The 25154-nt window shown below is 47.9% G+C and overlaps 3 protein-coding genes and 1 long non-coding RNA gene across 8 annotated transcripts in view; 2 read left to right on the top strand and 2 right to left on the bottom strand.

The window, feature by feature from the left end:
* Positions 1-10646, top strand: part of IHO1 (interactor of HORMAD1 1) — a 29724-nt gene extending 19078 nt beyond the window's left edge. The window contains exons 4-7 of the mRNA XM_036100555.2: positions 652-700; positions 1095-1182; positions 8299-8402; positions 8746-10646. Of these exons, the coding sequence (XP_035956448.2) occupies positions 652-700; positions 1095-1182; positions 8299-8402; positions 8746-9894 (1390 nt within the window). The 3' untranslated portion in view covers positions 9895-10646. The remainder of the gene's footprint in view (positions 1-651; positions 701-1094; positions 1183-8298; positions 8403-8745) is intronic.
* A 7385-nt stretch (positions 10647-18031) lies between these two features.
* C1H3orf62 (chromosome 1 C3orf62 homolog) lies at positions 18032-22185 on the bottom strand. 3 transcript variants are annotated; one of them, XM_036100564.2, is made up of 4 exons: positions 22055-22185; positions 20964-21378; positions 19959-20050; positions 18032-18599 (listed from the first exon to the last, which is right to left on the bottom strand). In XM_036100564.2, exons 2-4 carry the CDS (start codon positions 21371-21373, stop codon positions 18334-18336), a joined length of 768 nt encoding a protein of 255 aa, XP_035956457.1. In that variant the 5' UTR covers positions 21374-21378; positions 22055-22185; the 3' UTR covers positions 18032-18333. The 3 variants fall into 3 exon arrangements, with proteins under 3 accessions (XP_035956457.1, XP_035956458.1, XP_035956456.1); XM_036100565.2 differs by lacking the exon at positions 22055-22185 and adding an exon at positions 21744-22000; XM_036100563.2 differs by lacking the exon at positions 22055-22185 and having other exon boundaries at positions 20964-21731.
* Positions 22186-22248: 63 nt separating this feature from the next.
* Positions 22249-25154, bottom strand: part of USP4 (ubiquitin specific peptidase 4) — a 51403-nt gene continuing 48497 nt past the window's right edge. For all 3 annotated transcript variants that reach the window (XM_036100549.2, XM_036100550.2, XM_036100552.2), the window contains 2 exons: positions 23375-23463; positions 22249-23008 (listed from right to left, as the gene is read on the bottom strand). In XM_036100549.2, the coding sequence (XP_035956442.1) occupies positions 22847-23008; positions 23375-23463 (251 nt within the window). In that variant the 3' untranslated portion in view covers positions 22249-22846. The remainder of the gene's footprint in view (positions 23009-23374; positions 23464-25154) is intronic.
* Positions 22977-24550, top strand: LOC118541104 (uncharacterized). The gene is made up of 2 exons (XR_004919956.2): positions 22977-23339; positions 24266-24550. It is a non-coding gene; the product is annotated as an uncharacterized LOC118541104 (long non-coding RNA).

Below are 25154 nucleotides of genomic sequence, written 5' to 3'. Positions count from 1 at the left end.
AGAGGGGCACCTGGGTGGCTCAGTCGGTTAAGCCTCTGACTCTTGAATTCTTCTCAGGTCACAATCTCAGGGTCATGAGATGAAGCCGGAGTAGGGTTCCATGCTCACTGGGGAGTCTGCTGGAGATTCTCTGTCTCCCTCTCCCTCTGTCCCTTCCCCTATTCTCTCTCTCTCTCAAAATAAATAAATAAAATCTTTAAAAAAAAGAAATTAATATTACTCCCAGAATCATCTCTACCCATTCTTACAGTCAAAGAAATAGTCATTAGACTAAGATGTTTCCAGGAATTTTGGACTATCAGAAGGAAGTCACTATCTTCTGAAGACACTGTTGCTATGAAAATGAAAGCTGATCTATTTTATTGTAGTAACCACTTGAGTTGCTAATATTTACCTTATTTAAGATACATGTAGAGTAAATTTTAAAAAGAAAAAGAGTGGTTTGCCTTGGCAATGGTCACAAAAAGTCTATGTTCTCATTTTTTTTTTGTAGCTGGACACAAATTTTTCAGGGTTGAGTCTCCAACTCTAATCAAGTACTGTTTTGATGCTATACCAGGTGAAGGCCTGCCATGTTCATGGAATCAATTCTGTTACAGACTTTTTCCATATTTCACAAAGATTTATTTTATTTTTTCTCGCTTATTCTAGTGAGACTCTATACAACTTCATTTCCCATATCAGAGAAAGCATTCACAGGGTAAGTATAGCTGCATGTCAAGGAATTAAAACATTTTACATTTTAAGAAGTTTACTAATTACATTGACCTTAATTCATATAGGATAACAGTATTTTAACTACCTTTTTTTTTTAAGATTTTATTTATTTATTTGACAGAGAGAAACACAGCAAGAGAGGGAACACAAGCAGGGGGAGTGGGAGAGGGAGAAGCAGACCTCCTGCAGAGCGGGGAGCCTGATGCGGGGCTGGATCCCAGGACCCTGGGATCATGACCTGAGCCGAAGGCAGACGCTTAACGACTGAGCCACCCAGGCGCCCCTTAACTACCTTTTTTATCACTAAATGACAATACTCCAAGTTAGGAAAATAAGGCAATAGTCTGTGAATTCATTCTTAATTTGGGGTTGCTTAGTTGCAGACATCTGTGGAAAAGTCTGAGGAACATCTCAGCTCAAGAAGCCAATCTATTTTGGATTGTTTGGAGACTGTGGCCAAGACATGTGAGTATCTTGTATTTGAGGTTATCAGCAGAGGGCACTAGTGAGCAGTGAACTGAACTTTCTGACCCTAGCCACGTTTCTGTCAGGGGTGAGGTTCCATAGTGTTTCAGATGAGAGAATAGGTACATTAAGGTTAGCCCTATAGAGATGTGGAGCATGCTGAACTGGGCAGTGGGACCCACGTAGGTGTTGGGAATGTTCCTGGTCCCTAGATGCCCTCTGTGAAGCACTACTCCTCCACCCAGTAATCCCGCCGCCTCAGGATAGGTAACTCTGCCAGATTTCTCATCTCACTGCCTGAAGTGAATCAACAGCATCCCTGAGTCCCTAATGAGTTGCTGGCTGTGCTATCTATAAAGACATTGTTCCCTTAGGACTTAGAAATAAAGACTGCTCCCTTAGGAGTTAGAAATACTCCAGTCACCTAATCTTCTTCTTGCTGCCATGGTTTCAATGAGAGCTGTTTTGTAGTGAATCACAGCATCTTTCTCCATTTCAGTTATAGTTAGTGATCTGTAAAGTCTCCTGCTCTACCAATTAGTGATTTATGTTTAGATAAAACCACGGTCCTGGCTCTTACTAAACAGAAGAGAGCCATAACACTGCTTCTTAGGCAGACACCCCTGTAGAACCAACAGCTTCTCAACTAAATAGCAAGATGATGACTGCATCTGCACTTGTTTGCATTTGTCTGTGTGTTTATTTTTTTATTTTAAACAAATTGAAGTCAACTTATTTAAATGCCTTGGAATGGATTGCTCATGATTTACAAAAATTAATGCCTTTGTGTGGCTTAGAAATTAATCTCCATCTGTCTGCAAAAAAGCACTGTACTGTCTGCTGGCTTCCAACCTGGGTATCCCACACACAGGGCAACTGTGCATCTGTTTGGAAATCAGTTCTGGAAGCCTGGGACTGTTGCCCTCACAAGAAGTAGCAAGACAAAGAGCAGAAGCAAATCAGGAGTGCTTTCTTTGTATATGATGGAATAACTCATTTGTAAGTGACCAAGGAAAGCACTCTTTTTGCTTTCTACATTTGAAACTAGGTAAAGTACAAAAAGGAGGATTATATGACATTCTTTGCCCAGACTAGGGAATGGAAGTGTCCAAGCTCCCAATACAAGATCAAGGCAGAGCAGGGACTAGAACTGGGTCTGGTTTATAGTAGGCATAGGGATCCTGATCCTTCACCCTGATGGTTCCTTTTTAGAGGATAAGACTCAGGAGAAGGAGCCACTTTGATAGGGCAAACAGTAAAAGACACTGTGGCATCATGTTAATTACAAAGCCAGATCATTCTTTTTTTTTTTTAAGGTTTTATGTATGTATGTATGTATGTATGTATGTATTTAGAGAGCTTGAGCAGGGGGAGGGACAGAGAGAGAGGGAGAGAGAGAATCTCCAGCAGACTCCACACTCAGCACGGAGCCTGAGTTGGGATTAAGCAGGCCTTGATCCTAAGACCCTGAGATCATAACCTGAGCTGAAATCAAAAGAGTCGGATGTTTAACCAGCTGAGCTACCCAGGCACCCCTAGAAAGCTAGATCATTCTTGAAAATGGCACAAGTAGCTTGTTCAGAGTCATTCCTTTTCTTGGTAGGTAGCAATCAGGATCAGGAAGTTAGTCATTGAAAAAGGAACCAGACAAATCCTCTATCATCATATGGTGTGGCCCAGTCTAGCTGGCCTGAAGCACTGAATTTGCCAGTCAGTATATTCCGCAGCTTTCAGTATGCACTCACTGTAGCTCATAAGGGAAAGGGAAAGATATTGTGTGAACGTGCTCTCTTGTGTTATTATGTAATGGGCGCCTTCACAGAATGAGGTCATGAAATCTTTCCCCAGTCACAGTCTGCCTGTTCAACCAGAGGAATCACTCAAAGCCATCTAATCTAACTCCTCTTGTTCTTCAGCTGAAGACTGGGGAGACCAGAGTAATAGAATGAATTACCAAGGCCATCCACATCCTACTTTAGTTTAGGTTTAGGTGGGCTAATTAATTAGTAAAGAGCAGTACCACCTAATAGGTATCAGTTCTATTGAAAAATATGATCATTAGGAAAATAAAAAGGAGGGGATGCTATTGAAAATCAGAAAATGGGGGCACCTGGGTGGCTCAGTCAGTTAAGCATCCAACTCCTCATCTCAGGGTTGTGAGTTCAAGCCCCGCGTTGGGCTCTATGCTGGGTGTGGAGCTTATCTAAAAAAATTAAAAAAGAAAGAAAATCAGAAAATGTCTTCTTTGGAAAATAGATAACTCTATACATAAAAATAAATTCCATATGAATCAATATAGTAAGTGTAATGATTAAATCGTAAAAAAAACTATAAGAAAAAATGGGCAACATTTTTATAATTTTGGAGTGGAGAAATGCCTTTCTAAGCAAGGCACATATAATCATTAAGAAGAATGAGGTCTATCTTTATGAATCATGTTGAAATGGAAATAGCTCTTCATCGTTAAGTAATAACAGCAAGGTGCTGCTTGTGCGCACATAATTTACCCCGGGACACATCTTGTGGAGGAGTGTGACCAGTTAGTGAAAATTGGGAAGGGTATCCCAAAGAAAATGGGAGACTGAGCAATCTCTTCTTACACATGGAGGCTCCCAGACCTTTCCGCAGGCTGTCATCAGCATGGCAGGGAGAACAAAACTATAGAATATGTAAAAGGAAAACCACTGGCAATCAGTGGAAAAGTGTCAGAATCTGATCTCATGTCAGTAGAGCCCTCGTCAAATAGCTAAAATAGAAATGAATAAAAAATTCATCTTCAAAGAAAACAGAGATACTGTCCAGAATATGGAAATGGATTTTAAATGGAATTTTTACAAAAAAGCTAAAAATACCTGATGTTTATGGCCAAAGCAGAAATGAAAGGAGTCCTCTTCTAGAGAACAGCCATACACATATATACACACACAAGCTCTGTAATCTATACATGGATATGCACATGTATCAATGTATCAATGTAAAGTTCCAGAAACCACTCATAATGTTAAATTCCAGGAAGTGGAACCAAGGTCTGCATCGGAGAGAATCGGTCAATTTTGCATTGCATACCTTTTTATACTGTTATAGGTTTGAGTTATTTTCTTAAAAACTTTTTAAAAGGAAAAGAAAGGGATAGACTTTGGAAGTAATGAGCTTGATACAAAAGCTCCTGTGAAAGAGAAGATCCCAAACATACGTTTCCCAGGGGACAAGGAAAGAATATGTGGGACCACAGATAGATGCTTTCTGAGTACTGAATCTGGAATTGAACACTTTGCTTGCCTTCCCCATTCTCTGCATTTGTGGTTGGTAATGTTCACTGTTGCTAAGAAACATTGCTATTTAGGAATTCATCTAGGATAGGATAATTACATTTGCTTTCTACTACAAATATCTACAAGGATGTCTGGAAAAATATTTGACTAATTGAGTTTAGGAATAGGAATCCAGTACTTAAACATAAGTAAACAGCCTTTTTCTAAGTGGTTGACATATGGAATTTAACTTTGTATTGAGTAATAGAAAATTTGCTTTCTAAAAAATTCTTTTTTTACTGTGGTAAAATACACATAACATAAAATTTATCGTTTCTTACTGCTATTTTGCAAGACTACACTGGCTTGTCTATTTCTAGTCATAACAGGCTCTTTTACTTTGCACTTGCTGTTTTCTCTATCTGAATAACCTTCCCCTTATCTTTGCAGGGCTAGCTCCTTTAATCCTTCCGGTTCCACCTTAAATGTACCCATCTCTGATGACCTTATCTGAAATAGGTGTCCCCCACTCTGTTATTTTTATTATAATCCCTATCATAGCATTTATTACAGCTTTCATTTATTTTTTTTAAAGATTTTATTTATTTATTTGACAGAGAGAGACACAGCGAGAGAGGGAACACAAGCAGGGGGAGTGGGAGAGGGAGAAGCAGGCTTCCCACGGAGCAGGGAGCCCGATGCGGGGCTCGATCCCAGGACCCTGGGATCATGAACTGAGCCGAAGGCAGACGCCCAACGACTGAGCCACCCAAGCGCCCCTACAGCTTTCATTTATTTATGTACATGTTTATTTACTTTTTTATTTTTATTTTTTCCTTTTCAAAACTGCAGAAATTCATGTATGTAGTAGACAGTTTTGTTCAAGATTGTTTCCATGTTCCTAGCACAGTATCTAATTTTCAGATAAAACTGTAAATCTCCAAATAATACATTCAAACACATCAGGAATTCTTTCTGTTTCATTTTCTCATCAGAGATGTCCTGCCTGGAGCTCAGTCTTCCAGCTCCAAACCGGGCAGATTACTCCTGAGGTCCCAATCTTAGGACTTCTCTTCACCATCATTCTGAGGATCCTCTTTTTTTCATCCCCAGTCTTGGGTCCCTTTGTTTACTGGACTTTGGTTTATACTTGTGTTTGGTGATACACATCTTCCAGTAGCCTTCTGAGAAAGAGTGTGTGGGAGGGAAACTTTTTATACACTCATGTTTGAAAATGTCTTCTATCTCTACATGGGTCTAGAATCCTAGGGGGAAATGCTTTGTCCTCAGGATTTCTAAGGCATAGCTCCATTGTCTTCTAGTGTTAGTTTGGTTATTGAGATGTTTGATGCCATTTTGCTTCTTGATTCTTTATGTTATCTGGGTACCCCCTACTATCCCTAGTAGACATTTTTTTGAGTCTCATGTTTTCCCTTGATAGTCTGAGAACCAACTGGTAAAGTGCCACAAACCATAAGATAATTTAGTTGGGTAGCAGAAATTAACAAATAATGTAATGGGGAAAAAAAGATGCCATTTATAAATCTAACACAGAAGATAAACTACTCAGGAATAAACTTAACAAGGATATACAACTCACTCGTCTTTTTTTTTTTTTTTTTTTAATGGCTTCTGGGTTTTGTCTTGCTTAGAAAGGCCTTCCCCTACGTCTCTCCCATGTTTCCTTCTTGTACTTTACAATTTACTTAATTATACTAAAATTGTCAATCTATCAAGAATTTATGTTAATATAAGAAATCTGAAATGTAAGACTCCTTTTAGGAAAGGGATTATGTTTTATTTTAAAGAGAAACTCTGAAGTAAATCACTTAAGCTTTATTAGATAGCATGTGTTAAATTCCTGCCCTTGGGGTGATAAGAGAAGACAAAAGAGACAGAATAGTTAGAACAAGGAGTGGGGGTGAGATGGGGACACTAACCAAAGCACCTATCAGATTGAAGCAAGCTTTCAAATAAGACTAAATTTGAGGGGTTTTTTGTGTTGTTTTTTTTTTCAAAGATTTTATTTATTTGTCAGAGATAGAGAGGGAGAGCACAAGCGGGGGGGTAGAAGGCAGAGGGAGAAGCAGGCTCCCCGCTGAGCAGGGAGCCTGATGTGGTACTCGATCCCAGGACTCTGGGATCATGACCTGAGCCGAAGGCAGACGCTTAACCGACTGAGCCACCCAGGTGTCCTATAAATTTGAGTTTGTTATCCTGTCTTTTCAATCACCAGATGTCACTCTGATTTTCCATTTATTGTGAAGAGTTAAACACTCTCTTGTTGCCAAATTGTTTTTTACCCATGTAAAATGAAAAAAAAAACTGTCAAGAATCTTGAAATACCCTTTAGATAGTTATGAGAAGATAAAAGGAATATCTGGTGTATTATTCCTGATTATTTGTAAATTATACTTGTTACATATTTAAGATGTGTGTGAACTTAAAATATTTATAGAATATAGTAGATACTCATCAAATATTTGTTGAATAAATGTAAGAGTGTCTTCACATGACCTGCCATTTAGCAAGAGGGTGGCAATAATTGATTGCAACACAATGTGTTAGTTAAGTGTGTGTGTGTAAAATCTCCCTATGCCAAAGAGAGGAATCAGTATCAGTCCTGAGTGGTTAGCACTCAGGTCACCAAGTTCATTGCAGCCCAAGTGTAAATAGGGGATAAATAAGTGATGGGTGATAGGTGATAAGTGACGGTAGAGCACACAAATGGTGCCAACAGCAGAGAAAAGGAGCCCCCAAGCCAGCCAGGATATGCTGTTTTCCAAGGAGGTGACTGCTGAGAGCAGAGGGAAGAATAGGAATTAGTTGCACTGAGGGGCACCTGTGTGGCTCAGTCGGCTAAGCACGTACCTTCGACTCAGGTCATGATCCCGGAGTCCCAGGATCAAGCCCCATGTCAGGCTCCCGCTCAGTGCGGAGTCTGCTTGTCCCTCTGCCCCTCCCCCTACTCGTGTTCTCTGTCACTCTCTCTCAAATAAATAAAATCTTAAAAAAAAAAAAAAGGAATTAGTTGCACTGAGGTGGTGATTGAGGGGAATGGGTAGAGTTGATAAGGGACTGAAGCATAAGTACTCCAAGCCAAGGGAACAGCATGCACAAGGCCAATGGTGAGAGAGAGATTGCACAGGAAACAGACCTCAGAGATGTGGAGGTGGACAGAGACGGTAAGCAGAAGTGAGCCTGGGTCTTCATGGCCAATTTAAAAATTTGGACTTTGGGGCGCCTGGGTGGCTCAGATGGTTGGGTGTCTGCCTTCGGCTCAGGTCATGATCTCCGGGTCCTGGGATTGAGCCCCGTGTCGGGCTCCTGGCTTGGTGGGGAGTCTGTTTCTCCCTCTGCCTCTCCCCCTGCTTGTGCTCTGTCTCTTTCTCTCTCAAATGAATAAATAAAATCTTTAATTAATAAATAAATAAATAAATAAAGATTTGGACTTCACCCAGTGGCCAGTGGGGTGCTATTGAAAGTTTCAGTGCAGGTTTCAGAGGAGGCATGATCATATCTACATTCTGAAGAGTTCATTCTGAGGACAGAACCAAAAAGGTAGGCCAAGGAGGAGGTTGGTGCCATCATCTGGGCAGCAGGTTTCAGAGTCCCCAGGAGGTGCTGAGATTGAGGCTGCCTGGGCCAGAATGTTCTCAGGGTGGGAGGGAAGAAGAGATAGTGGAAGAACCACCCTTCTCGGGCTTCCTCTCCTCACGAAGGCTGATCTGGTTGGAGAGTCCTGGGCACCGGCAGAGCAGGCTCAGGTGGCCCATGCCTGATTCTAGCTCGTCCCTTTACTGTCTGTGCGGGGTGGGGCATTGCCATAGTCTTCGTGAAGTGATTGTCAACTTTCTGTATTTAGTACAAGAGACTGTGCGGGCCCAGAGTGATCTGGTGTTGGAAACAGTGCATGACAAAGGCAACATGGAGCAGGTCATCTTTGAGATACAGAAGAGATTTGAAGCTGTAAGTGTGGATACCAACCTCTTTCCTCAAGTATGTTTTTAGCTTTGTCACTAAGACCCAGAGAGACACCTTTAAAGCTGCAATTTTTTTTTCAGCCCAGAACAGAAGCCAGATAGGTCCCTTGGCAATGGACCAGGGTGGGACCAACTTCCTTCTCCAAGGTTCTCTGGCATGATGTGGACCCAAGGGGCCCTGCTCCAGAATGTTGCCATGCTTCCTCTGTAAAGCACCCAGCAAGGGAAAAGCTTTGGTTCTGCTAGCACATCCTTTGGTTGGTTTGCACATTTCATTGTGCATTCTGAGTTGCAGTGTCCATAACTCTTTTCTCACTATCTTTCCCTAGAGACAAGCAGAATTTATAGAAATGAAATCTGACCTGAAGCAACTTGAAGTTTTAGTTGCCCAGCAGAGTAAGGACTTCCAGCAGCTGTGTGAGCAGCTAGGCCAGCTGAATGTGGCCAGTGTCCTGGCAGAGCTGAAGAGATTGATTTCAGCCCCTCGGGGCCCCGCGCACGTGAAAGACAGCACTTCCCAGACCTCACCACCTCTGGCCCAGAGCCTCCATTTCACCAGGCAGGACACATATGCTTCTGAGGAACCAGTTCTGTGGCAGGCTCAGGCCCCCCCTGCTGTACGGAATCCGAGTATGGCTTCCCTGCAGCCTGGAGAGTTTGGTGTCTGTGGTGAGGGAGCAAAAAGTGATGCTCTCCAAGAAGAGGCTGCGCTGATGGCAGCTGGAACCAGCAAAAGAAACAGGCGAGTCAAGGACAGGGCAGTGCAGACCAACTGCAAGAACTGGACCCTTCCTAAAACCAGCTCAGAGAACCATGGCTCCGGCTTCCCAGGCCCCGAAGTTCCTGGTGGTAGGGACTGGGTTTCCCAAGGAGCCTCAAGGCTTCTACCCCTGGACTTGAACAACTTTGCAACCAGCATTAAGAACATCTGCCAAAAATGTCAAACCGAAGGTGTGTCTCCGTGTGACCCTTGTGAACAAAGGTGGGTGGCTGCACAGAAAGGCAGAACCGTGGAAAGGGGGGGGACAGGCAAGAAGCAGCAGCCCAGGAAGTCCCACAGAGGCAGGCTTCTAGCCAGGAAGCAAGAACAAGTCCCTAGCAAAGCCTGTGCTTTCATTTCTAAATATCCTCAGCCTCCAGTTTCTGGCCCACAAAGGCCCCCCCTGGAGCAGCAGAAGCCCCTTGCTCAGCCCCTGCCTCTGAGGGGCCCCAGCAGCCCCACAAAGCCAGTCAGCCCTGTTCTGGGAGGAATAGTCAGGCGCAGTAAGGTGATGAGGGCAGCACAAAGGAACATCTTACAACTCGGTGGGCATTCTTCCCAAGACGACGGGCTGCTTTCCACCAGTTCCCAGGGGGACCACCAGATGAGCTGGTTCAGCGACCTCAGCCTGGGAAGTTCAGAACCCCCTTTGTGCAGGGAGCCAGGCAAGAATGTGCTCTATGATCTGGGTTTTGATAGCAGTGATGATGGCTTCTGACCAGCCCACAAAATGTCTGCAGCTGATAGTTTATTGGTCTCACCTGGAAAGACAGATGACAGCGCCCCAGGACTAACAGCAGAAAGCCCCTGAAGCCGAGGGGAGCGCTTGGGCTCAGAGGCCCTGCTGGGGGTCAGGGCGGGATGGGTCTGGCATTCTGGGTACCAGGTGGCGCCCATGACAGGCCTCAGAGCTACACGCATCCTTATTTATCGGAGCGAAGCGTGTGAAGACCGTGGTGAGGAGCCGGGGCAGCAGCCTGGGTGTAGGGCATCGGGGGAGGGTGCTGTTTCTGGTGAAAGGAGGGATATTTTGTGGCGGAAGGGCTCTCACAGAACCGTTGCTGCGGCACCATGACTCCCCAGCACCACATTTTTGGTCTTCACAATATTTCCTACACATAAACAATAACTTTCCAGGCCTCAGTAGTTTTTTTATTATTATTTTTATCCAGTTTTACTGACAGAGCACTTGCATTTTTTGATCAGTGGAGGTATTATTACAGAATACACTAAGTCAAGTCTTCTTGTGTGAGAAACCGAGAATGTTAAGCTGCCAATGAAAGAGAGGTGACATGCACCCAATGAATGCCCAGAGTGCCGCTGTACACGAGCCAACCAATCCCAATTTTCTTCCTGGCTCTTTGTCCCCATCCTGTTTTCAACCACTCTTCAAGCTGGTGAGAGCATCTAAGGGTCCAGTAATATTTCCGGAGGGCATGGGGCTTATATGAAACTTTGGCTTTCTATTTATATCTTGCAGAAGTTTTGAATTTTTGTTATACATATATATTTATTTTGTAACAAAAAAATAAAACATATAAAACATTTAAAAGCATATGTTTTGGGGAGGGGGTGTCTGGGTGGCTCTGTTGGTTAAGCGTCCGACTCTTGATTTCGGTTCAGGTAATGATCTCAGGGTTATGAGATTGAGCCCCGCGTGTGGCTCTGCACTGAGCGTGGAGCCTGCTTAAGCTCTCTCTCTCCCTCTCTCCCTCTGCGCTTCCCCCTACTCAAGCTCTCTTTTTCTCTCTCAAAACCCCACAAAAAACAAAACACTTAAAAGCATATTTTTTCATTAAGTTTATTGATCTCCCATCAACTTAAGAAAATCAAATGGATAAGATACATACCATCTTTTTATCCTGCAGGCTCCTCCCAAGATGATTTTGAATAAACAACACCCTACTCAGACTGGTTTCTCTTCCTTTATCGTTTGAAAGTAAAAATCCTCGCTGGATGGATTGGCTTCCAGAATCTGCCCATTTTCTTCTCTTTTTTTTTTTTATATTCTTTATTTAAATTCAAGTTAGTTAACATAGAGTGTGTCATTAGTTGCGGGGTTGGATTCAGTTATTCATCGGTTGCATATGAGACCCCGTGCGCATTATATCACGTGCCCTCCTTAATGTCCATCACCCAGTTACCCCATCCCCCCACCCCGTCCCCTCCAGCAACCCTGTTTGTTCCCTAGAGTTAAGAGTCTCTTATGGTTTATCTCCCTCTCTGATTTTATCTTATTTTTCCTTCACTTCCCCTATGTTCATCTGTTTTGTTTCTGAAATCCCACATATGAGTGAAATGATATATTTGTCTTTCTCTGACTGACTTACTGAGTTTAGCATAATACCCTCTAGTCCCATCCATGTCTTTGCTCATTTTCAAGGCTGTAGTAAATGACACTAGGGCCTCTGAGTGGACCGTTATAGAAAACAGTGTTCTTGATTTTTTTCTTATTTTTACATTCTTTATTTTCAAGGGTGTGTGTCCCACAAAAGTCTGAGTTTAATTTGCCTTTGACACCTTTGGCAGGGATACCAGGCACCAGCCTAAGCTGCTCTTACTCCCGTTTCCAGACCAAGGGTGTCCTGTGGCCTGTGGCTGGGAGCCCCAGGCAATGGCAGCTGCCCTTTCCGAGGCCAAGGGCGTACAGACTTGGACTCTGCCTCAGGCTGCCCCGACCTTCTCTCTGCCTGTGAGCCTCACTGGATGTCTGTTCACCCTGGCCTCTGCCAACCTCTACTGCCTTCCCTGCTGGTTCGCTCTGCCTGTGCAAGGGAGGCCTGCGAGGAAGGGGCCCAGCCACACCACGGGTTTCTTCCAGCCCTTCTCAAACTGACTACAGGTGGCTGTTGGGCGGTTAGCATAAGGCTTGTAGGCCATAGGCGTTTGTATCGGGAAATCTTTTATTACTCTAAGTTGAAAAGTTTAGTCATTTTGGGGCGCCTGGCTGGCTCCAGTTGGGCAGCTGCCTTCTGCTCAGCAGGGAGCCTGCTTCTCCCTCTCCCTCTGCCCCCCGCCCCCGCTCGTGCTTTCTCTCTCTCTCAAATAAATCAACAAAAATCTTTAAAAAAAAGAAAAAAGTTTAATCGTTGTAAATCGAAGTTGAGACCCTGTTGAGAGAACTCCATCAATATTTATGACTGTGGCCTTCTCATTGAAGGGTCTGTCCAATTTTGAAATGCCAAAGCAGGACCCTCTGTTCTTTGATTCTGTTGTGAGTTATGAAATCCTGTATTTCTGGGGCGCCTGGTGGCTCAGTCGTTAAGCGTCTGCCTTCGGCTCAGGTCATGATCCCAGGGTCCTGGGATCCAGCCCCGCATCGGGCTCCCTGCTCTGCAGGAGGCCTGCTTCTCCCTCTCCCACTCCCCCTGCTTGTGTTCCCTCTCTCGCTGTGTCTCTCTCTGTCAAATAAATAAATAAAGTCTTTAAAAAAAAAAAAAATCCTGTATTTCTTCAGAAGGATTTCTTTTTGTGTTATGAAGTCAAAGATCAAAGTGACTCAGTGTTCCATGAGCTGGGTGTTTTTGTAGAATGAGCAGTAAATTTATCTCCTAACAAGCCTGGGTTAATTAAAATTACACCGCCTGTCTCTGGTAATCATCAGGAAAGGATATTCTGTTTCTTATTTTATTCCTAAGACTTCTTTTTTTTTTTAAACTCCTGTGTTCCTGCCAGATCTGGTGAGCGTGACAAAGCCCAGGCACATCCCCAGAGCACACAACGTTTCTGGTTCTTTGGATGCTGATAGAGATGTGGCTACACAGGGGCGGATGTCGTGGGAGGTCTAGGGACCTAGGGCCCGGAGAGCCACCTAGGGATGCCTCCCTCTGATAATGACCCCAGCTACATCTGAGGATGGAAACCACATCACCTAATTGTCTTGACATTCAAGTATCAATTTAAATGTCACCTACAGAGAGGCCTTTTAGTGACCTCTTCTGCAGAAGCTTGCCCTACTCCCTGCCCATTCCCTTACCCTGTTTTAATTTTCTCCCACAGCTCCATCTGAAACGGTGTATTGATACATATGTTTTACCTGCCTTGCTGGGTGGGATATAAACCTCAGAAGCAAGGGCAGCATCTGCCTCATCCCTGCTGTATCCTCAGCACCCAGGAGAGTGTCTGACGCGAGAAGACACTTGACAAATACTGAGAGCAGGGATTTCTTGCTTTCCATTTGAGCAGCTCCTTGCAGCCCTGTCCCAAAGTCAGGTCTGTCCAGCATCCCTTTGCAACTTCCCTTTTTGGCATTTTGTCTCAGAAGTTCCAGAGGGCTCCTGATGAGGGGTCTGTCTCCTGCAATATGCCCTCTTCTCTCCCAGGCCAGATGCCAGCAACCCCTTTCCACCCAAAGGGCCCAGAAAATAGCCTTTCTGCCTCCAAAAAAAAGACAGTTGCTCCCTACAAGGGTTGAGCAGTTTTGAAAATTTTTTCATGCCAGGCCTTAGGCCAAAACTCTTCATCAAAGCAGTCATCTTCCAGCTGGCCAAGCACAGAGAGTCCTTCCCCACTAAGGCTGGGATTCATTGTCAAATAGATGTCCTAAGTAAAACTTTGTCTACTCTATAAATATTTAGCTGGAACATAAAATATTAACATTCTCCCACATACTCCAGGGAGAGAGCACATTGCCAGAGCCTCAGATAGTCTGGGGCTGAAAGCCTTTTCAGTAATTACCTACAATCAGGTGCAGTGGCCTCCCTCGGGTGCGTGCCTCCTCCACCGGTCACTGCTGTATTAAACGTTCTGTGCTTCAGTTAGCGGACGGGCACGCTCGGACCCGGTGAGCCCCCAGCCTGGCCGTTCGGGGAGAGGGAGCTTGGCCTGAATTAGGCCTCTTTTGCAAATCCTCTTCCTCAATTTCTCTGATCACTAACAGCTCACAACTCCTCCGGTGGGAGGCTGGTGTTGCTGCCCTATCAGCACATTCCTGGGTGCACAGGTGAGGGACGCGTGCCCCCGGGTTGTCTGTTCCCTTCTGCCTGGTCTCCTGATCCCTTTGCGGTTTGCCCTGAGATTAGAAGTGGAGGGTCCAAGGAGCCGGGGCAGGTGGGCCAGGAGGTGGCGCCCCTAGCCCCCCAGTGAGGGGGAGCAGAAGGCTGGGGGAGGGAAGCCCGGAGAGCCCGAGCTGAGAAGGCAGGCCCCAGGGCCTGGTTGCGATGGCTGGAGCCCCACAGAAGCAGAGGCGTACTAACTGGAAGTGCCCCTGGAGCTCACGTGGCAAGACTTCAGACTCTAGGTCCATGTGGCCAGACAGCCGTGCCCAGGAATGTGGAGAACGTGGCAATCTGGACGAGGCTGAAGCCAGGGCCAACATTTCCAGCCCATGGCCACCCCTGAATTGTCCTTTTGAAAGAGTTGTTGCTCGGCTCTCAGGCCTCACTGTGGCTCTCTGCTCCTTGCTGACCTTCGCTCAACCATTGGCTCGTCTCTCTGCTTTTTCCTATCCCTTCTTCCTCAGCAGGTCCTAGGAGCTTCTATGGACCAGCCCCCACCTTACAAAGTCTTACCAGTCTGCATATAGAGCTGGGTTCTAGTGGCCTGGGCAGGGACACTGGTGGGATGCGGCCAGGGGACCCGGAGGCCTCTTACAGGGCTGGATGGGCCCCGCTTCTCACATGCCTTGTGCTGTGGCTTGAATTTGCAGTTTGTGACTAGCAGGTTCCAAAGCTCCTATTTATTCTTGAGGTTGCCTTGTTTCTATTTTGAGTCTGCTAATCCAAATCACAGTTTGGTGTTTCCACGGAAACAATTCAGTGATTGTTTGGTTTGCCAAGATGAGCTGCGGGGGAGAGAACCAAATGACGTAAAACAGTTTTAGTTTCTCAAATATGACTCTCATTGTCTCCCCGAGAAGCCTTTGGTGCCAGCCCCCTGAAAACCTGAGGAAGTTGTATTAAAATAAATGTTCTAGACTCCTGTGCCCCTTCTGGTTAAGTCCCTGGAGACCCACTCCCCGAACACCCCTGCTGTGTGTAGATGAGCACACATCTGCCCAGTAAAGCAGATGACAGAGGCAGGAAGGTCTCCTTGGGGCACCTCAGGAAGCCAGGGATGCGGAGACAGGCGTCCAGGTCACCAGGGAAATGACCATATGGCTACCCCTGTTAATCTGGGCCTGGAGAGCCAGAGGCTTTAACTGAACAGCTGTGTTTCTACAGTGAAGAAAAGCTCCTCATTCAAGGATCCCAGGATGAATTACCCCTCTGGTAAATCTGAATTTTTACATAAAGGCTTAGCTAAAACAGCAATATGTCTGTCTGTCCCTCCAGGGAGAGCCAGGTCCCTCCTGCATGCTGACCCCTGTTCTCAAGGACCATAGTCTCCTCTACAGGCAGAAATAATTCTTTCTTTTCAGTCTTCCAGGGTTAGGGCTAGGCCCCCATTCCCAGCACCCGCTCCCCGTGCAAGGACCCTGGGGGAGCATGAATGGAATGCTGAGAAGCAGCTCCAGGAGACCTAGAGCTTCCAGTCACTGGGACCCGACATCCTCAAGGTCAAGGTCCTGTGAGTCCTCCCATTGTGGGTCTAGCATCTGCCCCAGTTTCTGGGGACTGTGAAGGTCAGCTCTGGGCAGTCAGCTGGTGGAGGATACCCATGGCTAGTTGGTGGAGATGGGAACTTTAAGAAGCCATACATGTCCACTGCAGACAGATCAGAAAATACGGACAAGGAGAAAAAAAGACAAACCCCCTTGTCCCTCCATAACAATCTCCGTGCGTGCCGTGCTCACACACACATCCGTACAAACTGGAGACCAAGTGCACTTTTAAAAAATAAATACATTTTAAATTTTGGAATAGCTTTAGATTTACAGGAAGGTTACAATGACAGTTTGTATCTACCCTTCACCCAGCTTCCCCTAATCTTACATAACAGAGGCATATTTGTCAAAGCTAAGAAAAATACATGAACTCTAGCCTTTATTTAGACTTCACCAGTTTTTCCATTGTCTTCTTCCTGTTCCAGGATGCGATCCAGAATACCACACGGAGATTGAATCAATGTGTCTCCTTAGTCTTCACTAGTCTGTGACGGGTTTTGAGTCTTTCCTTGTTCTTCATGACCTTGACAATCTGGAGTGCTGGCCAGGCATCCTGCAGGACATCCCCCAGGCTGGGTTTATCTGACATTCAGCTTGTGATTAGACCGGGGACATGGGGTTTGGGTAAGGACCTGACAGAGGTAGAGCCCCCTTCTCCTTGCTCCCTATGGTGGGGGTGTGTGGGGGGGGTCGGGGGGAGGCTAGCATCCACACATCACTGGTGCTGTTCCCCTTCATCACTTGCTTAGGTGCTATCAGGTTTCTCCATAGAAATCTACTGTTTGGGGGCACCCGGGTGGCGCAGTTGGTTAAGCGTCTGCCTTCGGCTCGGGTCCTGGGATCAAGCCCCGTGTCTCTCCCCCTGCTTGTGCAAGCTCACTCTCTCTCTGACAAATAAAATCTTTAGGAAAAAAAAAAAAAGAAATCTACTGTGTTTCTCTTTCCCTGCTCTGTTCCTTGGAAGTGAGTCACTAAGTCTAGCCCGGCCTCAAGGGGCGGTGAAGGGATAGGGGTTGGATTAAGCGCCACCTTCTCTATGGGAGACTCTCCACATCAACACTTTTTATTTGGAGTGCACTGTTGTGAGCCCTGGCTTGGATATCAGGACATCTCTCCACGCACACAGCCATTCTTCACCCGAGCTGGGCGGCCCAGGATGCTGTGAGCCTTTCTTCTCATTTGCTCCTGTCCTTCCTGCTAAGGGAGAAGGAACTCCCCAACTCCACAGGCTGTGAGTGCTTACTGAGGGGGCCTCTGCAGGGACTGAAGGTCGGGTGGCCGGGGAGGAGTCTCCAGGTAATCTTGTCCCCGTCTGCCCCAGGCAGGGCAGTGGTGGTGGCTGTCCCCGCAGGGGAGGCCCATCCCACAAGGTGGCCACCCCGCTAAGGAGTAGGTGGGCAGTCTCCACCTGAGAGCCTGCAGGAGTCACCAGACCCGGGTCACCGGCTTTGCAGCCTGCCCTGTGCTCAGGTCCGTAGCCTAAAAGATGGCCTGGCAAGGTGGCCCCTTGGCCACTGGGCCTTCCTTCCCAGTTCTTTGGGTCTTACCAATAGCCCCTGTGCCAGCCTCCTCACCCCCATGCTGCCCATCGGAGCCCAGAAGGCAGGCACTTCTCTAAGACTCTGTTTCTGGGAGGCATCAGACCTTCCCGATAGCTTATGATGTTTCCTGAAAGAACATCATGGTTTTGAGACATTTGTCCAAATAATTTCTGATGATGTCCTTGTCCTTTCTTTCCAGGGGTGTGGCTGGAGCCAGCCCTGCCAGGCTTTTGCTGCCAGGCTTTTAGGCCTAGCTCCTTCTTTACTCCCACCCATCTTGCCCCACTACCTGTGGCTTCCAGGGTTTCCAGGCCTGGAGTGGGATGCATGAGGGCTCAGGCATGAAGGGGATGGGCAGAACCTGTGCTTACCTTTTCTTCCCACTGCCCTCGGTTGGGGGCCCAGGTGTCTGATGTGGGGGGTGTGGCGGGGAGGCCTCATGGGAATGTCCGGTCAGGAGGGGATCAGCCCCTCCAACACAACCATTAGGCCCCTGCAGAGGTCTTCAAGCTGAACAGGGTCAGGGTTGGGGGTGCTGAGGGGAGGTTGGTCTGGACACGAGGAGGGTATGGAGCCCATGCGGAGGACAGCCCTGTGCGCAAGGTGTGCAAGGCGTACAAGGGTAGGAGGGCTTGGGGCCACCGTCTGTGCAGGCTGGGCTGGGCTGGCCTGGGCTGGGCTGGTCCCAGGGGGTGCGTGAAGCCCACCCTGGTTGTGGGCCTAGTCCTTCTTCAGGGGCGCATGGAAAAGAGCACCAGGAGACACAGAGAGGCCTACGACCGGCACCCGCCTTGGGTACTTGGTGTATTAAACATCAGTCAAAAAACACATTTGAGACGTCAAGAAAAGTGAAAAGAATCAACAGTAAGAAACAATTCAAAGCAATAGAATAAAAAAAAAATTGGGCTTTCAGCTTAAAAAGGGACACAAGTAGAAGTTCAAGAGGGTGTGGTCACTCCGATCCTGCCAGCCCTGTGGCAGTGGCCCCCGTGACAGTGGCCCCCGGCGGCACTGACCACGGCCTCAACCGCAGCCTCCTTCTGGGAAGAACCAAAGCTCCGGCCGACGGCCCTTACTCGATCTGGTATTTAAAAGAGGTCATCAAATTGTAGTCCTCTTCCAAGTCCAGCACAGTCTCGACGATATTGTGATCATCGAAAGTCTGCCTGAGGCTGCCGGAGTCGCCATGCGGGGCCTTCTGAGGGCTCTCGTCCATGAGCAAGGCCCAGGCTTCCTCCCTGAAGGGCGAATCTCCGCAGCGACCACACACGCGGTTCAGCTCGTTTTCAAATTCTAGTTTCCCAGCCAACTCTTCAATAGTTCGGATGCTCGTATGGTCTTAAAAAGAACATTCAGCATTACAATTCCAGTGAAAGGTTTCGGGAGACATTTCAGGCACCGGTTAAAACCCACAAACGGGTGGCCACTCTCCAGGGCCTTCAGGGCAGGGAGGCTGCCAGACTGAGCGCCCAATTCTAAGGTGGCCTTGGTGCCCACCCCTCCGGCTCTGCCTTTATTGAGCCCAACGACCCGCCAGTCCCCAAGGAAGGTGCAAGTGGGAGGATACAGAGATGTCTTGGCTTGTCTTGGATCTTAGGGAACTCCCTGACCTGCAGGCATGACATGACATCGTGTGAAAAAAAGGGGAGTCTGTAAGGGGAATCAAATGCTACCCGGGGCTGGCAAGGACTGTGGAGGATGGTGAGCAGAGGCAGAGGACTTCGGCTCCCCTCTCGCGGCCACTGGAGGAGACTCCATCCACTCACGCGGTAGCATGGCAAGTGTCTTGCTCTGTGGCCTCAGGGGAGCGACTCCTCCCACCAGGCCTCCCTTTCATCCCCCCAGAACCTGGAGGCCCTTCAAGAACCAACAGTTTCAGGCAGCCCCCAAGGCTATGCATCCCTTAACCTGGGGCTGTTTGTCCACTATGCAGTGTGAGTCGTTTGAAAAAAGAGCATACAAATAAATAAATAAAAAGGGCATATATAGTTCACACATAGAATGCACAGATGTGGGGGGAAAAACCTCTGGCAGGATGTCCAGCAATGTTTTGGGGGGTTTTTTTGTTGTTGTTGTTAAAGATTTTGTTTATTTATTTGACAGAGAGAGACACAGCGAGAGAGGGAACACAAGCAGGGGGAGTGGGAGAGGGAGAAGCAGGCTTCCCGCCGAGCAGGGAGCCCGATGCGGGGCTGGATCCCAGGACCCTGGGATCATGACCTGAGCCGAAGGCAGACGCTTAACGACTGAGCCACCCAGGCGCCCCAGGATGTCCAGCAATGTTAACATTGGCTTTCTCTGGGTGCTCGTGTTACAGGGAAGCTTTGGGATTCTAATTTTTCTTATGATGTTGTATTATCTACCCAAGCTGGACCGCCCCCCACCCACCCCATCTTTGCCTATGTCCTGCCTCCAGACCTGAGCTCAACCACCAAGTCCTGGAGAACCACTGTCCCTTGTGTCACTGTAACCAGACATTTATGACCGGATTCATGTGTGACTCCATCAGGCTATCAGCTCCATGAATGCTTTATGCATAGAGCCTGCCATGGGTAAAACAAATTTACTATGTAGATGGATGAGAACTAAGAGAGTGTTTTTTTTAAAAAAAAAAAAAAAAAACCACCTGCTGACTCAGGCGCCTGTGTGAAGGACCTATCCTCCCAAGGAGAGGATAGACCTGCCCTTTGTACTCACCGATCATATCAAGCAGATCCTTTGTGACCTCTTGGCTAGAATTGCTGAGTGGCATGTTTGAGTCAATCTTCAAATCTTTCTCCATATCTTTCCTGCAACCCCCAGGTGGAAACAAAAAAAAGAAGAAGAAGAAGAAGAAGAAGAAGAAGAAAAGGTGGAGGATTAGAGCCTCTTTCAAGAAAATATTGTAGGGAACTCAGTGTTAATCTTAAAAACAAAAACATACTGGTAATTTTAAATTGGCTCCCATGCTGTGATTAGAGAGAGCAACTGGAAACTGCTAAGTCAGTGAAGTTGACTAATAGCATCACCCTCGTGAGCATCCCCGACAGCGCATTCATGCCTACAAATGCCCGTATTAACATTTGTTAGAATTGAACCAACTAAATGGCTTCTTCCTTCTCTGCCTCCAGGGCAGCCAAGATGGCAGGACCTTGAAGTTCCATCCCATATGGTCATCCTTGCTCCAAATCAAGGTGCCTAGAACCAGGCAGTTTAAACCTACCAGGGAGAGGGGCCCCTGGCGGACTCAGTCAGAAGAGCATGTGACTCTGGATCTCAGGGTGGTGAGTCTGAGCCCCACCTTGGGTATAGAGATTACGTAAATAAATAAACTTTAAAGCTATTGGGGGGAAAAAAAAGTCTAGGGGAGATCTTAACCCAGGGATGGTCTAAGACCTCAGGAGGTGGGGTGGGGGAGGGGGGGAGGGGGGTGAAGGGAGCAGAAGCAAGGATGTAAGCAGGAAGTAGGGCCCATCTGGCCTCTCCCTGGTATGGATGTTGGAACGAAGATTTTTATTTCTGCAGTATAAAAAATAAAGTGACTTAGAAGTCAGGTTCTCTAACATTCACTACCCCGTGGGAACGGCAAAGTGGTTTCTAGGAATGGGCTGACAGTCCTAGGGGGGAGGCAGAAGCGGCGCCAGACTCAATTTAGGAACTTCAACATTTTCAGAAATGAGAGCCCCATAATTGTAACTTTTTACACTGTCAAGTTGGAATCACCTTAGGCTGTCTTTTCTCCAGTTCTCCCCATCTCCCGCGGCTCTCCAAAACGGTCTTTCGGGTGCCAAAACGGAGGAATGCATCAGTAGGTTTTCCTTACTGGTCAGAGGTTTCCTTTTCGGGCAGGAGGCATGTGGCTTTGCATTCCCGGGGGCATGGTTTGGAGCAAAGGCAGGGCTCTCGTTCTCCGGAGCACACGGGACTGGAATGAAAGGAGCCGCGGAGGAGGAGGCTGCCCGCGGGTGCCTCCTGCCGAGCAGCCGGTGCACAGGGAGGGGGAAGGGGAGCGGCGCGGCGTCCGGCTCCAGCCTCCGCCGGCCCGAGCACTCCTGGGAATGACTGACGCCTTCAAAGGCCCGGTCAATGGCCGCAGTCAGCTCCTTTCTGCATCTTCTCAGTTTTTCAGACATTTCCCCTAAAAGCGACCACGTCTTTATTACGTAACACATTGGAAATGCACAGAGCAACACTAGAATATCGTTACGAAGTTGCAAACCACCCCCGAAAGACGCATCTCCTGGAGCTTGATCCACGCCACGGGCCAGAAGGACCCACACGCCGGGCGCCCCCTCCCCAGGTGGCGGGTGTGGCCCGCGGATCTCCGGGAGGAACCAGCGATCGGACGGGAGCCCCAGGGACGCCCGGCCCCGCCTCCCCCGGCTCCGGGCCCGCCCGCCCCTGCCGCCCGGCCCAGCCGTCTCCGCAGCGCCCTCGGCCCTCGCCAGCGGCCGGCGGCCCGCAGCCCGCCCTCGGGCGGAAGGTCCAAAGCCGCGTCCTCACCCGGCAGCGCGGCCACTCCGCCACCCCGGCCAACGGTCGCCGCGCGCGCCCCGGCCGATCGCGCGCCCGAGAATGGCGCTCCCTGCTGCCCCCCCCCCCGCCAAGGTTAAAGGTCAGGCAAGAATGCCCGGACCCACCACCTCCTTCTTAAACCCCACTCGGCCGGAGCGGAAGCGAGCCCCCCGCACCCCCCCAGCGAGGGAGGCGGCCGGATGCTGAGGACCGCGGGGGGGCGGGGGGGGGCCGGCCCGCCCAGAAGCCGGCGGGGCGGGGCGGGGGGGACAGGTGGGGTGGAGAATCTCACTTCTTACCAAAGTCGGCAAGAAGGGAGAGGTTCCCATTCTCAAGCCAACGGAGAGAAACTGGACGGGCCACTGTACCCGGGAAGTTTTGTGTACCGACTTCCTTTAAGTGACATCTAATAAAAGCGCCACACCGTCTCCAACCGTCTCAATTCGTCAAGGATGGTGAGGGACGTAACAGAACTGCTAGGTTCCACACGAGATTGAGGGGCAGGAGACCCCAACACCAAATATCTTCATTTCATTAGGGGGAAGAAAGCTAGAAATTCCAAGATGGCTCAAAGGGAAACAGAAACGGGCTTCAGGGACTAAATTCTGAGGGAATTATAAACCCATGTCAGTGCACAGCAAGGGAGAAGGGGACAACATCAAGTGAACTGGAGGCTTGGTTTACTGTGGGCAGACTGCTGGGGTGACCAGGAACCAGCACCAGAATAAGAAATCCAGAAACTCAGGAAAACCTGCCGCAGGTCTTCATGGCCACCATAATCAATTACAGTGTTCCTCTCCATTCTTGGGAATTCATCCGCCTTACTCCGCTGTGCACCCCCCTCCCGAACCCCTACTTTCCAGCTCCACAGGTCTTACAGAAATTTCTCACCACCTGTATAAAAAGAAAAATAATTCAGCCTCTTGACATAACCCTTCTGAGCAAACGGTCTTTTTTTTCTTCTGCTCATAAAAGAAGGGGATTTCTTCATCTGGTTTTTAGACCGAACACTAGTAGTCTTCAGAGTGTCAAAGATGTTCTCCTGGGGGATTACACTGGTGCTGTGGGGTGGCAGGGTCTCGGAGGCAGCATCAGTTGGTGTCCATGCTGCAAGCCTCATCGTCCCCCGTGCCTTGCTGCGAGCTGCCTGGGCTCGTCCCTCCCTCAGAGGATCCAGGAAAACAGACGAGTGAAGGCGTCTTATAAAATTCATCATCTCGACGTTGGTAAAAGAGCACGTAAGCTGCTTTTGTCTAAAACACAAGAGGGGAAAAATTCATTCACAGGTTGGAATTATCACCCTTTCTCCCAGCTTTTTGCTCACTGTTCAAAACCTACTTTCAGAGAACTGCCATCTTGTCCTGTGCATCCATGCACAGAGGCCACCAGGAACGTGACCCTGCCCAGAGTGGGGAAGGGCCAGTGCCTGTGACAGAATGCAGAGAGTGGAGCTTCTCATTTAGGAAGGGTCCTGGAAGGAATGGCAGTCAGCTCTTTCTCTACCGCACCCAGCTCCCACTGTCACATAAGGATGACCAAATAACCAGCTAGCCCAGGAGACTCTTCCCAGCTTTAATCCGTCAGGTAAGAGGAGGAACCAAGTACTAGAGCCTACTCACCACTATCTGATCCTCAGAGGCCAGGGACACGTTGCTATCATCAAAATAATACCATTTCCCGTTCAGTTTGTTCTTCGCATATGCAGTGTCTGCCAAGTCAACAAAGAAAACAACCTCTAGCAATCACCAGAGAACTACTCTGGCTTTATTAGGCTTGCACTAAACAATAACACTCTAAAAAAAATAAAACAAAGACCCTGAAATTAAGAGTAATTTACAGGTGACAACCAAAAAAAGATAACTCATCCTTTTTTGAAATCTGTTCTTCCTCAAAAAGGGTAAAAATGGGGCGCCTCGGTGGCTCAGTCGGTTAAGCGTCCAACTCTTGATTTCAGTTCAGGTCATGATCTCAGGGTTGTGAGTTTGAGCCCCGCGTTGGGTTCCATGCTGGGCATGGAGCCCACTTAAGATGGTCTCTCCCCCTCCCATAATCTCTCTCCCTCCTGCTCTTAAAAGAAAAGGGAGGGAGGGGCAGTAAAAATGGAGTGTCAGGGACCAAGGTTTTAGGCTGTAATTTTGGGAAACTAATCAAAAGAACAGAGAAATCCAGTATCAATCTTCAGGATGGCTATAAGCAATAATCCAGAGCCAAGGCACCCATAAAAGAAGCTGATACTTTAAGATTTAAGCAAAAATGGCTCTCAAAAGAACAGGTCAAATCAAACCCCACTTGGTCCAGCAGATGGCTACTGCCTCCTCCTGCCTCTGGAGCCTCCGGGGTAATCCCGGTGAGGGACACACTGGGCGTTGGGTTTGCAGAGCTGGAATGTGGACAAGACGCTTTAAATGTATCTTTCTCAGAAACTGAGTCAAAGTCTGTGGCTGGGTAACAATTCCTCACAGTGGTCCAAGCATTCCCCACAGCCAACACTTCCTGTCTTGATTTTATAGATTCCGCAGCAGGATGTGGTTACAACAGCAATCCCAGCAGCAACGAGCAATTCCTGTCCCCTCCAGACTCTACAAAATGACACTCTCCTGGAGAATTGGTTGCTAGTCTCCACCTGCTGCATGACTTGGGGCCAGACACTTATCCCTCACCGGAGCACCTACTGCGGGGTGAGGAACAGGAAAAGGTGCCGAGGGCCTGCCCCTACTGTCCCTCTCCCTCTGCCCCTCTCCACTGCATGCGCGCGCTCTCAAATAAATAAATCGTTTAAAAAACAAAAACCAAAACCTACACATTCCAGACATTTTGGAAGATAAGGTAGAGCAAAGAGAACGTTTCCTTGCTTTTTGCTTTAACATAGTTGTGATGGTAGCTTCTGTAAGGACACAAGTTTGAACATGTCATGGGCATTTCCCCACGTTGTCATTCATTTTATTTGGCAATGGCCGTGCACTCGACTGTCACGTAGATGGACAGCAGTGCCAACTGCTGGGTCACCGACGCAGCTACTAATTTTTCACTGTTACAAATACGTGAATCTTTGTGCATAAAGCTTTTTCCCAATGTCAAGTGCTTTCCTTGGGATAGATCCCAGAGGTGGGACTACTGGATTCAAGAATATGAAGATCCGGGGCGCCTGGCTCCTCAGCTGGTGGAGCAGGCGACTCCTGATCTTGGGGTCATGAGTTCGAGCTCCATGTTGGGTGTAGAGATTACTTAAAACTAAGATCTTTTTTTTTTTTTTTTAAGATTTTCTTTATTTATTTGACAGAGAGAGAGACAGCGAGAGAGGGAACACAAGCAGTGGGAGTAGGAGAGGGAGAAGCAGGCTTCCCGCTGATGAGGGAGCCTGATGTGGGGCTCGATCCCAGGACCCTGGGATCATGACCT

The sequence above is a fragment of the Halichoerus grypus genome, chromosome 1, assembly GCF_964656455.1.
Source record: "Halichoerus grypus chromosome 1, mHalGry1.hap1.1, whole genome shotgun sequence".
In the NCBI taxonomy this organism is placed as follows: Eukaryota; Metazoa; Chordata; class Mammalia; order Carnivora; family Phocidae; genus Halichoerus; species Halichoerus grypus.
The sequence above is the reverse complement of the archived record's forward strand: the minus strand, read 5'-3'. Positions and strand labels throughout refer to the sequence as shown.

What these genes read in the sequence shown, in the direction of transcription:
- C1H3orf62 (XM_036100563.2), bottom strand. Translation starts at nt 21,412, where the DNA reads ATGTGTTACGTAATAAAGACGTGGTCGCTTTTAGGGGAAATGTCTGAA. An exon ending in TGGAGAAAAGACAGCCTAAG is followed by an intron (nt 20,051 to 20,963) that starts GTGATTCCAACT and finishes TGGGGGTTGCAG; the next exon opens with GAAAGATATGGAGAAAGATT. An exon ending in GGATCTGCTTGATATGATCG is followed by an intron (nt 18,600 to 19,958) that starts GTGAGTACAAAG and finishes GTTCTTTTTAAG; the next exon opens with ACCATACGAGCATCCGAACT.